The sequence below is a fragment of the Amblyomma maculatum genome, chromosome 9 (assembly GCF_055883805.1).
Source record: "Amblyomma maculatum isolate TAMU_Amacu chromosome 9, ASM5588380v1, whole genome shotgun sequence".
NCBI lineage: Eukaryota > Metazoa > Arthropoda > Arachnida > Ixodida > Ixodidae > Amblyomma > Amblyomma maculatum.
The window spans coordinates 7,697,476-7,712,784 of NC_139352.1; the positions used below are offsets into that span (position 1 = coordinate 7,697,476).

Below are 15,309 nucleotides of genomic sequence, written 5' to 3' on the forward strand. Positions count from 1 at the left end.
TTTTATGGCCAGCGGGCCTGGCGCGAGCGCTCCGCCCCGCGCCACTGCCCGCTTCGTCATGTTCGTAGAATTACCCGGGGCCACCGAGCGATCGTCCCGATCGATAGCTAGAAATCCGATGCATGACGTGACGATGAACACAGACACAGGATCGGGACATGAAACGCTGGACACCACAATGAATGCGAAGATGGGAAGAATGCTTGCACCGGAGCATCAAGTCCAATCTTCACCGTTTGCCGAAGGCCAAGGCTCATGGACACGCAGAACGGCTTGGGCGGGGTTGCTGTCTTCGCTCGAGTGGTCTTGAGGTCGTTTCGTCGTGGGGTCGGTAGGGTCGGCTTTGGGCTGTTCCTGGTCGTCGTGTGTTGTGGTCAGGGCTGGGGACGAGGCTGGGGACAGCGGCTGGTCGGGTCTGAGCAAAAAGGGCTGGGGCAGAGCTGGGCGGTGATCTCCACGAGCTTTCGGCAGATGAACCCGGCGTACGGTTGGCTTCGACGGTGCAAGGCGAGGATGGGGATGAACCGCACCTCCAACCAAATGTTACATGGTGACATGACAAGCAATGGAACACGGCGACACAACAGAAACAGAATGACGTGATGACATGTAGATGAAAAATGCTTTTATGGCTAGCGGGCCTGGCGCGAGCGCTCCGCCCCGCGCCACTGCCCGCTTCGTCATCTTTGTAGCAGTATTTTATTGTGGGCACGAATCCAGGAGAAGGAATGAGGTCGCTCTTATAGTAAACAGAAGAATGGGTAAAGCAGTGCTAGGGTACAACCCCAAAAACGACCGAATGATTTCACTTCGGATCCAAGGTCACCCTTTCAACATAACAGTTATCCAAGTCTATGCACCAACCACTACTGCTGAAGAAGCTCACGTTGAGAGATTTTATGCTGACCTGCAATGCTTTTTAGACTGCACTCCATCATCAGACGTCCTTTTCCTCATAGGAGACTGGAATGCAAGGTGGGAAGTAAAAGAAATATCCGGAATTACAGGCAAGTTCGGTCTTGGTGAGCCAAATGAAGCTGGGCAGAGGCTAATAGAGTTTTGTCAAGAAAACAACCTGACTATAGCGAATACTCATTTTCAACAGCACAAGAGGCGCCTGTACACATGGACTTCACCGGACGGTCTGTACAGGAATCAGATTGATTATATTCTTTGCCGGCAGAGATGGAGAAGTGCTATACAAGCAGTAAAAACAAGGCCTGGAGCCAATTGTGGCACCGATCATCAGCTTCTTGTTGCCAAATTTAAGCTTCAATTGAGGAAAACGCAGAAAACTAGAAGGCCTGTCAGGTATGATCTGGATCAAATTCCATCAGAATATGCTGTGGAAGTGAAGAATCAATTTCAAGAATTAGATCTAGAAGACAGAGAGCCTGAAGAGATGTGGACTGATGTTTGTGATATAATACAAGAAGTTGCTACTAAGGTAGTTCCAAAGCAAAAGAAATGCAAGAAAGCAAACTGGTTATCTGAAGAGGCTTTGCAAATAGCTGAGGAAAGGAGGATGGCAAAAGTTATGGGGGAAAGAGAAAGATACAAGGTTCTCAATGCGGATTTTCAGAAAATAGCAAGGAGAGATAAGAATGCCTTCCTGAACATACAGTGCCAAGCAGTTGAGGACAACAGCCAATTCAGGAACACAAGAGCTCTGTATAAGACAATCAAAGATATCAAAGGAAGCTTCTGTGTTAAGCTGGGCGTGATAAAGGACAAACGAGGCAGGGACCTCACTGAAGCCTCAGAGGTGGCAGGAACACAGACGAACTGTACACGAAGGACCCGGATGTGCAAACCCAACATAAGACACTTGTGATTACTAATCTCGAGCCGGGCATCCTGAAGAGTGAAGTTGAATGGGCCTTAGACAGCCTTGCTAAGAACAAAGCTAGTGAAAATGATGGCATTACAGCTGAGTTGCTCCACAACTTCAACCATGACGCTGTTAACGTTCTGTATACATTATGTCAGCAAATTTGGACAACCCTGCAGTGGCCACAGGATTGGAGGAGGTCAGTTTACATCCCCATTCCAAAGAAAGGCAGTGCCAAAGATTGTTCCAACTACTGCACGATCGCGCTTATTTTGCATGCTAGCAAGGTGATGTTGAAAATCCTCCAAGGTAGGCTGCAGCAGTATGTGGATTAGGAGCTTCCGGATGTGCAAGCTGGGTTTCGCAAGGGCAGAGGAACTAGAGACCAGATTACCAACCTTCGCTGGATCATGGAAAAAGCAAGAGAGTTCCAGAAACCCATCTACTTCTGCTTTATCGATTATGCGAAAGTGTTAGACTGCGTAGATCACAGCAGATTGTGGCAAGCTCTCCAAGAGATGGGAGTTCCAATTCACCTCGTCTGTCTCCTTAGGAACCTGTATGAAGGGCAAGAGGCCACAGTCAGAACTGGGCATGGTCTTACTGATTGGTTTCCAATTGAGAAAGGAGTGAGACAAGGCTGCATACTGTCACCCTGCCTATTTAACCTATATGCTGAGTGCATCATGAGGATGGCCAGTCTGGAAGAGTCTTCAGCTGGAGTGAAGATTGCTGGAAAACATATCAACAGCCTTAGGTGTGCAGATAATACCACTTCAATGGCAGAAAGTGAAGTGGAACTCAAGAGACTTCTGATGCGCGTACAAGAAGAGCGTGAGAAGTTTGGGCTTAAACTGAACATTAAAAAGACAAAGATCATGGTGTCTTGCCCTATCAAGTCCTGGAGCATCAAGGGACAAGAAGTGGAAGCTGTGACAGATTTTCTCTTCTTGGGCTCCGATTACCCCGGAAGGAGACTGCAGCCATGAAATTAGGAGACGCCTGCTTCTGGGAAAGAGAGCCATGGCTAGCATTGACCGCCTAGTAAAGAGCAGAGACATTAGACTGCCAACCAAGATCTGTATAACTCATGCTATGGTCTTTCCAGTTGTGATGTATGGATGCAGGAGTTGGACTGTGAAGGCTGACCGCCGAAAAATTGATGCGTTTGAAATTTGGTGCTGGCGGAGACTCCTGAGAGTTTCTTGGACTGCCAAAAGGTCAAATCAGTCGATATAGTCGACCATAAACCCTGACTGCTCATTGGAGGTCAAATTCTAAAGTTAAAGCTCAGCTACTTTAGTCATCTGATGAGAAGAGAGGAGTCGCTGGAGAAAGATTTGATGTTGGGAAAGGTTGAGGGTCACCGGAGAAGGGGTAGGCAGCGAATGTGGTGGTTAGATGGCATCCTCGAGGGTTATGTGATGTTAGGAAGATAGTGAGAGACCGGAAAGCGTGGCGTGATATGGTCCATAGGGTCACGAAGAGTCGGACACAACTGAACTGACCCCCCTTTCTGAAGGTAAGCTATGGCCCACCCTGCTGATGGCACTCTGAACTCGTTTCTAAAAGCCAAAAGGGCAGTGGATGAAAGGGAAAAGGTTAGTTAGTTAGTTATATTGGGTTTTATGGTGCAAAAGCGACCAAGGCTATGGTGAGCCAAAGCAAAAGGGGAAGCACGCAAAGGCACAAGTGCCGACATGTTTCAGAACTGAAGCTTGCTGGCTGACCAGCTTCAATACCTGACAGGTGAAGACACCGCCATCGAGTGTGGTGGCCCGGTCGATGCCCAAGAGGAGTGTGTACTGGTCACGCTGGTTCTTGGCAACGCGCGATGTCCACAGGGAGCGGAATGGTACATCGGGGTCGACGGGAAAGCCATCCTTGAACCAGTGCACCGTCAGAGCGCTCGAACCCACCGCCATGCAGGCCACCATCAGCTCCTCGCCCACTCGGGGTGTACGTGGAGACACCTGCATCATTTCTATGTGCATCGCTGCACATGCAAAGAGAGGCAAGATTGCAAACGATCCAGGTAATGCAATAACAAGCAGTTTGTATCACTCTCTTTTGTTCTGGTCACTTTATTCATTCACTTGCGGCAGGTGTTTGTTTCCTTGGCTACTGCGGACACCCTTCCAACTCAGGGGTCCTCAACGCTTTGATCTTTGGGGAGCCTAGTGGTTTTGAAAATGTTCAGAAACCCTACGTGTGTTGACTTCTGCCAATTCCTACCTGGCATGCAATGACACAAGGCTCCACAGAATTCCGAAATCAAATTAATTACAACAGGCAGCATAGTGGAACAGCCTACTAAAAAGCAATCAGTGTTCAATTAGCCTCAAAATAAAGTGGGTGAAAAGGAATGGCACAGACTGAGGTGTGCATAAATTTAGGCCTTCAGGGAGACCACAGAACATTCCAAGGAGCTCAAGGGTATCAAAGAACACAGTCTGAGAGCTGCTGCACTAGCTTATTGAGCCGAATTCATCAAGCATAACAAAGGGAACACAAAGAAAAGAATGCAAGTAAAGTGTAGGATAAGCTAGATGCATAAGACTTTCTGAATAAAACTGAACATTCGTCACAAAGAAAAGTGAAATTGTGAAAGTTCTATACAAATGTCATTTTTGAGCGAGACACCACCGACACCACAGGAGATGTGTATGAAAACCGTGTTCTGCAGAAATTTGTTTGCTTTATTTACACATGTACCTGCAGCACCTCAAAGGCATTATTGCAGGGCGACAATGTAGGAAAACACAGGCCTTAAATGAGCCTGCGACAAAAAAAAAAAATTAGTTGTAACAACCGCCTTATGGCAGTGCTTGTCAGCTGTTCACTCTTTTGCTTAAGCAAGGAATTCTCCAAAGAACACTGTTTCATCGGCAGCGTCGGGACCATGATCATCAGCGAGATTACATCTATTGCACAACAACGAAAGCAGCCCCTAATGCTTTCTAATGATACCTCTTACATCGCAACTATCGCAATCACATGCCAGCAAAATCCCTCATCTTATCTCTCAATCGGGATTCAGTTTCCTTTTCTTGGGATTCAGTTTATTACCCCAAGGGCCACCAGTTACGTGCTTGGCACACTGAATGCTCTTACAATTATCTTGAATCTTAATTATTTGGCCACAAAAGTGGCTTTCAGTAATGGGGCTGTTTAACGAAGACGTTACACCCATGCACTGCTCAGCAGTGGTATACATCACTTTCACAAATAATGCAACCATAATAAAATCTTTGATTTGAAGTCATGAAGGCAGCAACAGTACAGACGGGTTTTCAAATGAACTGAACACAGCAAGAAAACACGACTACGGCAAAACGTTTTGTTTTGGGCTCCTTCTAGTATTGAGTGAACTCTGCTTTTCCTGAATCCCCAGCTATCCTGTAGGTAAAACTCCACCGCCTTCAAGTTGAGCCCCTTACTGGCCATAAAAGGTTGTTACCAAATATAAGTCAGCACATATCGCACCTCTATGCTTTTGTCTCGCTGCTGCGCTTGGCTTCATAGCTTCCCAAGGAATGGCATTGTGGTGAGCATGTTCACACCAATAAACATGGAATGGTATGATCACAGACAGCAGCCTGAAGCCAATGAAGGTTAAAGGCAGCAAATAATGGCGCACCAAACAACACCCCCTCCCCACTAATCCCCCATTCCTATCCATTCCACCTCGTCCACTCAATTTGGCATACTATGACTGCTCATATCTAACAATGTCATTATATTGTTATGTGGTGGCATGACAAGCGATGGAACACGGCGACACAACAGAAACAGAATGACGTGATGACATGACGATGAAATATGCTTTAATGGCCAGCGGGTCTGACGCGAGCGCTCCGCCCCGCGCCACTGCCCGCTTGGTCATCTTCGTAGCATTACCCGGGGCCACCGAGTGATCGTCCCCATCAATTGCTAGAAATCCAATGCATGACGTGACGATGAACATAGACACAGGATTGGGACATGAAACGCTGGACACCACAATGAATGCGAAGATGGGAAGAATGCTTGCACCGGAGCATCAAGTCCAATCTTCACCGTTTGCCGAAGGCCAAGGCTCATAGACACGCCGAACGGCTTGGGCGGGGGTGCTGCCTTCGCTCGAGTGGTCATGAGGTCGCTTCGTCGTGGGGTCGGTAGGGTCGGCTTTGGGCTCTTCCTGGTCGTCGTATGTTGTGGTCAGGGCTAGGGACGAGACTGGGGACAGCGGCTGGTCAGGTCTGAGCAAAAAGGGCTGGGGCAGAGCTGGGCAGCGATCTCCATGGGCTTTCGGCAGATGAACCCGGCGTACGGTTGGCTTCGACGGTGCAAGGCGAGGATGGGGATGAACCGCACCTCCACCAAATGTTACGTGGTGGCATGACAAGCGATGGAACACGGCGACACAACAGAAATAGAACGACATGATGACATGACGATGAAATATGCTTTAATGGCCAGCGAGCCTGGCGCGAGCGCTCCGCCCCGCACCACTGCCCGCTTCGTCATCTTCGTAGCAATATACATCCCTCGAGGTACCTCAAAATTAAAAGGATGAGGACTGTTGGTCTAGTCTGCCTCTGTCATTTTCCTCTTCATAACCCTTTGTGCTTTACCAAATTTAGTTCCAAGCTTTATTTTCAAAATGTCAAGCAATGTGCTCACCTTCATTTCCAATTGGGTAAAGAAAACAACTCAAAAAGGCACATGAACTCCCACAACAGGTAAGCTGGCACATCTACAGAGAGTCAAATTGCACAACAGCAACCCGACTGCGACAAGGCATTGCTGTGCCTATGCTCACCGGGCTCCTGACTGATCTGCAGGAATTCCCTGTCCACCGCAAATGGGCCCAGCTTGCCTCCCTTGAGCGCCTCTTCCAGCACCGACTCGACTGTGGCCCGCTCTTCCTGGCGGCCAAACAGGTGGAACTGCACCACAGCGTTGGGCCTGCCAAGGAAGGAACCACGGATTAGTACTGACAATGCAATGGCGCCATGCTCATTCGCGGCAGCAGGATAGCAGAAATGATGGAGGCGTTTTGAAGACAATTCGTTTATGGTCGGATATTTAGGAGAAACTCCCAAGGTGGAGTAAATTACTGCCAATGCAATGGCAACATCCTCACTCACTTATGATAGCAGCAATGACAGTGGTGGTTCGAAGGCAATTTGTTTATGGTCGGATATTTAGGGGAAACACCCAAGGTGGAGTAGATTTGTATTAAGGGAATAATTACTCATCGACATCTGCCATTGACATCCATTGGCTGTGCTTGGGTGGATGTCAATGAGTAATTACTCCCTTATTGTAATTCGTTTATACAATTCACAAAATTGATGGTTGGGTTTGGTTTGTAGGTTTGTAGGCCGTTATACTTTGTGGCACGGGCAGAGGCTCTTTATTTTTCTTTCCTTTTGCATGCCTCAGCATAATATATGTAGGTTTGTAGGGTTTAACGTCCCTAAGTGTATCAGGCTATGAGAGATGTCGTAGAGGGCTCCGGAAATTTTGACCACCTCGGGTTTTTTAACATGCACTGACATCGCACAGCACACGGGCGCCTAGCTTTTAGCCTCCACCGAAAAGCGGCAGCCGAAGCTGGGATTCGATTCCGCGTTCTTGGGAACAGCAGTCGAGTGCCCTAACCACTGCGCTACCCCGGTAGAGTAATTCACAAAATTGAGTCTATATGGTAAACAAAGGTCCCTAAATGTGCAGCGCCACTGTCAGTCACGCTTAGTAGGCGCCAACACCAATAGTATAAACTTATAGTATTTGTGCACAGCATCATGCTTTCCGGTTTAATTGGTAATTATTCCCACGACTGTCCTAGAGAATGCAGAGAATGCTAGCAGTACTGTCGCAAGTGACTACTCCAGTGTCACCTTACCTTAAAGTCTTGCAACGAAACAAGGACCTGACAATGCACAGGCATCCAAATTCAAAATAAAGAAAGAAGTCGCGATACTGCATTAGTACACCAACATCATGAAGAGAACTGTAGTAAAGGAATCAGCAACTTAAGTTCTTATGTTTACCACTCCATTTTACAGCACAAATAAATGATGCAACTACTTTTTTAGTGCTTGAGCACAAGGGCTCTCAGATAAACCATTTTTCGTGTGTTTGTCTGAAGCCAGCTAGACCCACAGATAGAAATAAAATGAACATGATTAAGCTGCTATGAGCGTATATTTCGAACTCGTGGTGACATGAACAGATGAGCTTCACTGGCCACTGCATGAGAGCACTTTGCTATCGCCACAACTCATCAGCACGCGTAGTTAGCTACAGTTCTCTCCCGCTGCACATTACATATCGTAATTTTCATCAACTTTCACCCGAATGCGAAGAATCCAGAACCCACTTTTTTCACAATGCCCTCTTAAGGTGCGTTAAGCGGATTAAGAATTTTGTTTTGTGCTACTACCGAGGTCCTCAAATCACCAATTCCACCAATATTTGCCTGAAGGTCAATCCTGAAACCCTAGCCTAGAAGTGAAAGTGAAATGAAACGCATGATCGCGCAGAGACTTCACATTAGGCCAATTCCCACACAACCAGCAATATCCATAGGATCTTCACAAAAGGTCTCAATATCAAACGTCATTTTTGTACACCCCTGAGATGTCCATGCGTCCATTATTAAAAGATCATCTTTTAGTGGATATCCTCATGACCTTACCTTTGTGTGGTCGGGAAGATATCACACAGTGTACATAACTTCGATGTTATATGTGACTTTCAGTGGACATGCATAGTTCAGCAGATTTCTGCTTTAAATTTTGATTCGGACTAAGTGGAAAGGCAGACAGCGTCTTCAAGTAAAGCCCCTCAATTTCAAGACCCTGTTGTCCCTTATCTGCCCCCCCCCCCCCCCCCCCCCCCGCGAGCGAGAAGACGCGGTCCACAGATGAATCATGCCGTAGTGCATGATAAAAACGTGGGCAGCTCGTTGCTCGTGCCGGAGAGGTTGAGGAGGACGTTGGAGAGACTCGCTGCCTACATTCGCGATCAAGAAATAGTGCATTCTTTGTGGCGAGCGAAAAATATTAAATGGTTTGCCTGCAGGCTTGTTGTATGATACATTTGTTATGAACATGAATAATGCGTTTATTGGGCGACGCGCTGTCACTTTCATGATATCTTCGGCAACTCTACCACAAAATTAGCGCGGAGTAGCACGCCTTTTTTTTTTTCTTTCATGGCGTCCGCGGCGTTCGTCTTGTTCCCTTCCCTGCCTCCGCTGCGCAGCCATAGAGAAAGAGATTGGTGCAGCCACCACAACACAATAACACAATGCACGTGTTGTCCTTGCGAGCGAGAAGACGCGGTCAATTTAAGTGAAACGTGGACGTGTGTCCACAAATGACTCATGCCGTAGTACATGCCACCTCTGCTAACCTTGGCGCTTCCGAGTATTGCAGCTCGCGCTTGGTGTAATAGTTCTGCACCCTACCAGTACATTCCTGTACAACCGGAAGCGATCCCCGGAAGCCGGAAGTGTCATTGTGCCTGGTATGCATATGTTGCATAGCTGACACAAGCTCACATCGCCTCAACCGCTCTCCGAGGTGCTGGCAGCCGCATATCGTCGCACGCGCGTCACATGGCCACATCTTCACTGACGAAGTTGACAGCAGCAGTCATTTCAAGTTGTTAATTGCCCTGTGCATTGCCTTGTTCGTGGAGTACGTACGTTTCTTCAAAGGTAAGTATGTTTCAGCATCACCTAAGAGCACGACTTTTTCTGCTATGCCTAAAGCAAGAGCAAAAACATGGGCAGCACGCGCAGTTGCGAGGAATACTCGTGCCACGTTTTCTGCTCTTGGTGAACCCGACGAGTGTGCAGAAGTGCATAAACCAGAAATGGTAGTTGTAAAGCTAGCCCGCAATGACAGCCCGGAGCCCACTTCTGTCATGTTTGACCCAGAGTTTATTCCCGCAGCGCAAGGATCACCTGTGTCATCGGAACATCTAGCTTTTTCTTTAAGCAGTGGGCCATTTTGCGCGCGTCGCCTAGCAAATGTGCGAGCGACATTGCTGATATTGACATAAAGTGCATTTTGCGGGAGTGGATACTAGAAGAGAACATTATGCAGAAGGCCGCGACCTCCCTGCTATATTATTTTTTTATCATCACTTTTTGCATGCCTTCATCGCAGAATGGGCATGCTGCTTTGCCATTTTTTGTTCAAATTTTTTTGTGAAAAGCTAGGCTGGCTCTTATTAGATCACTTCAGAGAATAAGATTGTTGTCTTGCCATGCGTGAGGTGCCAGCTTGTTCACACTGTATATTTTTCTGGATATTATTAAGAGTGTATGAAACTCTTTTCCTTTCTTGCTGTCATTACACTCTACTTGTCCTTGTTTCCTCTCCCTGTTCCTTTATTTCCACTGGCTACAGCTCAGTACTCAGGTACTTAAGTGGCTGGCAACAATTTTTCCTTCTTTTTAGTATTTTAATAATGAACCACAGCTACTATACTGCTGTATTTGTTTCAGTGGCTGCGAGGTCAAACATGCGGTATGTTGCAACAGTGGATGATGTGCAAGCAGAAAGAAATGGCTCCAACATGCTCCATGCAGTCTTAAACAGCAACAGGAAAGGCTTGCAAAACAAGGTATGAACATTTAGCCACTATTTTGTACAAAACTGTGTGTGTACATACCAGTTAGATGCCTGTTTAGCATGGCTTGAACAAATTTAAATGAGCGGAAGCTCAAGCGTGATTTTGCATGGTTTACCAAGGCTGTACACGGTTTGAATTAGGGGGTTGCTCAAGCTTCTCATTAAAAGTAGATGCGAGAGTGCCTTAACACCACCTTTTCATTCCGCTATTTTTTTAGTTGGTTTTTGGGGAAAGGAAGACACAGTATGTCTCCCTTTTTAGTGGACACCTATGCTTAATTAGGTTGAAGTCATTCAGTCCCAGTGAGGTGAAATATGAAGTTGCAGCCTGAATAGGGCAGCTTACACTCAAAACAACTTCCAACCTTAACTGAAAAAGAAGTGAACACAAATTGTTAACTATCTTTGTTACAGAGACAACAGGTTGTGAAATTTTTACATTCCTTTAACTACGGGCCCGGTGGAACTACGGGCATGTTAATAAGCTTATTTTCTTCGCACGCAAAGGTTTTACATCCATATTTTTTTACTCTTGTATAGCTGTAAGTTCTGTTGCCAGCTTTCAGACAAGTTTGTTTTGTGCATGCGGCCTTTTTTTGTGATTATTTTCTGTTAACTGTCAATTTCTTAATGCCTCACTTTATTGTTCACTTAATTCATCTTTCATATTTTCCAGGAGGCACAAGCACGGACGCAAACTGAAACCCATGAAGAGGGGAAGGTGTTTGAAGGCTTGGAGTCTTTTTGTGAATAAAACTATAATTCACGCTATGTGTTTTGCTCAACAGCTATCCCTAGCTCTGCTAAAAGTGCATGCTTGTACATCTTGGCAATGTCCATGCAATGTCCAGAGACTGATTTAGCAACGTTCTCTAGACATCATATTGAATGTCCATGTGGACGTCTACTGTGAGGCAAGAGGGACATCTCTGGAATATCCACTGGACCAATTGTGGGTATTTACGGAGATCCTCTGAATATTAAATATTTTGAGGGGTACATTTTATGTACATCTCCTGGATCTGATATGGTTGTCTGGGTTTAGCCCACTCAGGTGCAATTTTTGGCCGCTAGCTTACCGCATGCATCTCTACTCAACTCAACTGATGTTTACCATTTTTAAAAATCAAGCTGCTGTTCCTTGATATGAGTGCCTTATGATATCCAATGAGTTTTTCACATTCAACAAAAAAAATGATTAATGGCCCCGTTAAAGATGAGTAGATGAGAGTGAGTCAACTTACATAAACTGGAGAACAGCCAAATTGTCAAATGCCTTGGTCTGGCTGGCAAACAGGGACTTCAACTGCAGAGTCAGAAGAGCAGAAAAAGGTTAGAATAAAATTACTGGCCATTCACCCAGTATGCTGTGCAACCTGTGAATGTAACTACTTTCCAAAAGTAAACTGCTGTCAAACAACAACTGCGCATCAGCTCATAGCTAATGAGCGTAAAGACATATTCGTAAAACAGGCAAATCTGTAGCGACACTTTCTCCTTATAAACATGCATGGCAGTAATAGAGATGGAAACACAATTCCCAAGCAATGCATGTAAAAACGATGCCACCAAAGGTTTTCAGCAGTTCAAAGCCACATTAAAGCATGCCACTTGTTTGGTTAGTCTATTTACAGCATGTGAAGCCAAGCCTCGGCCATATAAAGATATGTGATCTATGAATTTAAAAAATGCGAGTCTAATAACCTAACTAAAAAATGATGCCTAATCATACTCACAGCTTCCTCCAAGCCTGCCTGCAGCTGCAAACGACTTTTTGAATCCAACCGTGCAAGGTCGACATTGCGGTCATAAAGTTTAACTTGCACCAGAAAGCGGGTACGGCCTGCACATGACAAAAGGGGAATGTAAGTGCAAAAATATCCCAGAGCCGCTCGGACAGGCACGGCATTGAAACGTTATGTATGTAAAACTATGCAAATTATGTACCTGCATTCTAAGCAAAATTACCCAAGACATAATTTTCAGGTGAAAAATCATTTTTACCATGACTTCAACCCTGAATTCAAATAATTCGGCTCCCTGTCCACTAAAACCTATGCCAACCTACACACCTAGCTTTCTTTATAGAAAGTTTGAACTGCAAAGTAGTTTTAGATATGGTAATGGTGCTTACAATGAAAGGAAAGTTGTATCCACATAAGACTTTATGTACAGCCAGGCTCATAGACGCCACTATTTGAAATAGGTGCCACACAACAGGCCCGAAAATCAAACAGAAAACAATCACATGCAGCAAACAAGCTGAAAAATGAATTCTCAATGGAGATAAGTGACACTAGACGGAATAATGGGTCTCTGTTTGGCATCCCACTTTTTCGTTCCTGCATGAACTAAGCTGCATTCAAGCTAAGTTATTCTCCTCTAAGACAATGACACATGAATTAGAGTACAAAAAGAGCAATAGAAAGCATGCGCACAGGCTTGGAAAACATCAGGTATCCGCATGCATGCACGCATGATCTTACGAAAGGAGACCACTCACTCGCTGGGGAACAGGTGCGGCCATCGTCACCCAACCGGAAGCCGGGATTGCATTCACAGTGGGGCTGTGGGCCGGCCTCTATGCAGTGCTGGGAGCAGTTCAGCTGAACACAGTCTGCACAGAGGGACACTCGTAATATTTAAAGAATGCAGCGTGTCAGATCATCCTGAATGTCTCAGTACTACCAGGTACCCAGTACTGCCTAGGTGACACCTTAATGAACGCGGATTTTTTTCTCTCTAACCTCACTTTTGGAGAACTTGGCCAAAATGACAATAGCATAATTAATCTGACACAGGCATTGCTCCTAAGCAAATTAAAGTTAAAAAATAACAAATTCCTAGTGCTTTGGAGTATTTAAAGGAGGCTGTACAGTCACAAACCAAGTTGTTAGAGATTGCTTGCTGCTGAAGGCAGAAGCGATCACGCAAACTACAAACAGATGCTTAAACTGACAAACAGTGATGTACTAAAGTTCCGCACAAGAAACATAGCTGCACCATACCATTTGAAACAGGGGAAGGGTGCGCAATGCAAAGGTGTCAATTTTAGTAGTTAACTAAATGTCCCTGGGTGAATTAATTCTCTTTTCTGGCTTACCCAAAACCTGTTCTGGACGTGCCAGGTATTCGCACCGGCTACCCCGGTATTCAGGAGGACAAATGCAGGTCTGCGTCTTGCTCCCTATGTAGTACCTGCGATGAGAAAATAAAATAGAGCACGTCAACACAAAATACCTGAACCTGTAAATGACAAATGAAGCACCGTTATTGCTAACAAAGTTTACCTAACTGCTCGACAGTGCCAACGAATACATTGCTTACTGAATTATACACATAAAAATGTCAATGAGTTCATCATACAGCTCAAAATGCCATTGGTAAGAGAAGATTAAATTACCTCCCTGTTACTAGCAAGCTCACCTATGTTCTTACCATTTTCAAGAGCTCAATGAAATGATTTTCTTTCTACTGAAAAGCATCATGATTAGTGCGAAAATCTCAGATTCACACCATTCTGATTCCCAACTCCAGCACATCATTCAACTGAGAAGCCAGAATCACTAGATGTTAAAGAAGCATTTATAACATCTCAATATATAAAAGGATCTTACTTAAACATAGAATCGGTACAAAAATATGAGAGGGGATTTCGAGAAAGATATAAAGCAAATATCAGTACCATACAAAAAGAAAATGCAAGCCATCATTAGTTCGCTGCACAAACCGCTCCTTTTCTTGGTATTATTGTGTTTTCTGTTTTCTGAGCCAAAAAAATAGCAGACAAAAAGACCATTCCATACAAGCAGTAGCCTTACATTTATGTCAACCCAAGCACCTTCATGAACTGAGGATTAGGAAATAGTAGCACACAACTATGATGCCGGCACTAATCCCCTTAATCCCCTAGCTTTTTCTTGCCTGCTGCCCTATACACTTGGTTTGTCTTAATCCTGGTGCTTGTATGGCTCACCCCTGCAATAAAAGCACTCTTGTTTTATTTTTCCCATGCTGCATCCTTATCTAACAAGAATGATCCCTACTGAGCTTGTCTGACAAACTGCACTAAGCCTTATGCAAGTCCCCATTTCAAGAGCACCATAATGAACAGCTTGCATATTCGGACATAAGAGTGCAAAGTTTCATCTCATTAATACTGGTCACAAGAGAAAGAAAAAAATCAGATTTAACCTGGTTACATTGCCAACTGGAGCAAATGCAAGGTCTATTTGGTGCATCTATTTTGCCGCATTTTTAGGTGATCGGGGCTGAAGCTTGGGGCACCCGTTGCATGCCACGATGGTGCCTTCTGGTTGATCAGAAGAGATCCACATCGATCATCCTCTTCTTGCCTCCTTCTTATCTATCGCCTGGAACTGCCCTTCAGTTGCCTTCAATAGCTAAGCAAGCCCAGTAAAAACAAAAAACAAAAAAAACAACATAGGAACCAACAAGAATCTCCATCAGTACCTATTGGGCGAAATGGGTTCCAGTTAAAATTCACATTCCGTCTGGAACCCATTGGAAAGTCCATTTGGAAGTCACAATACAAATGGATAGTCCGGTTGATTCCCTTCGAAATTCTCATTGCAGTTAGTTCCAATTGGATAGGCAAACTGGATCTAGAAGCTGCTACTTGTGCAAAGTCTATAGACTGCCGCTTGTACATAACTATAGTATTAACCACTTGTTCATATTCTAAATGAATACTCTGTTGGACAAAATTCTGCCAACTGGTTAGCCCAATTAGTCAAACCCATTGCATCCAATGGGTCTTACCGAGTCCAATTGGTCTGTCCAACCGCACTGAGTGTATCCATGGAAACATTCACATATTTC

At 45.2% G+C, this 15,309-nt stretch overlaps 1 protein-coding gene across 5 annotated transcripts in view; it reads right to left on the bottom strand.

The window, feature by feature from the left end:
* Window positions 1-15,309, bottom strand: part of LOC146178194 (uncharacterized) — a 61,470-nt gene that overhangs the window by 38,014 nt on the left and 8,147 nt on the right. For all 5 annotated transcript variants that reach the window (XM_084578013.1, XM_084578012.1, XM_084578010.1 and 2 more), the window contains exons 3-8: window positions 13,571-13,665; window positions 12,971-13,084; window positions 12,204-12,310; window positions 11,712-11,773; window positions 6,636-6,781; window positions 3,574-3,827 (exon numbers count right to left, since the gene is read on the bottom strand). In XM_084578013.1, the coding sequence (XP_084434139.1) occupies window positions 3,574-3,827; window positions 6,636-6,781; window positions 11,712-11,773; window positions 12,204-12,310; window positions 12,971-13,084; window positions 13,571-13,665 (778 nt within the window). The remainder of the gene's footprint in view (window positions 1-3,573; window positions 3,828-6,635; window positions 6,782-11,711; window positions 11,774-12,203; window positions 12,311-12,970; window positions 13,085-13,570; window positions 13,666-15,309) is intronic.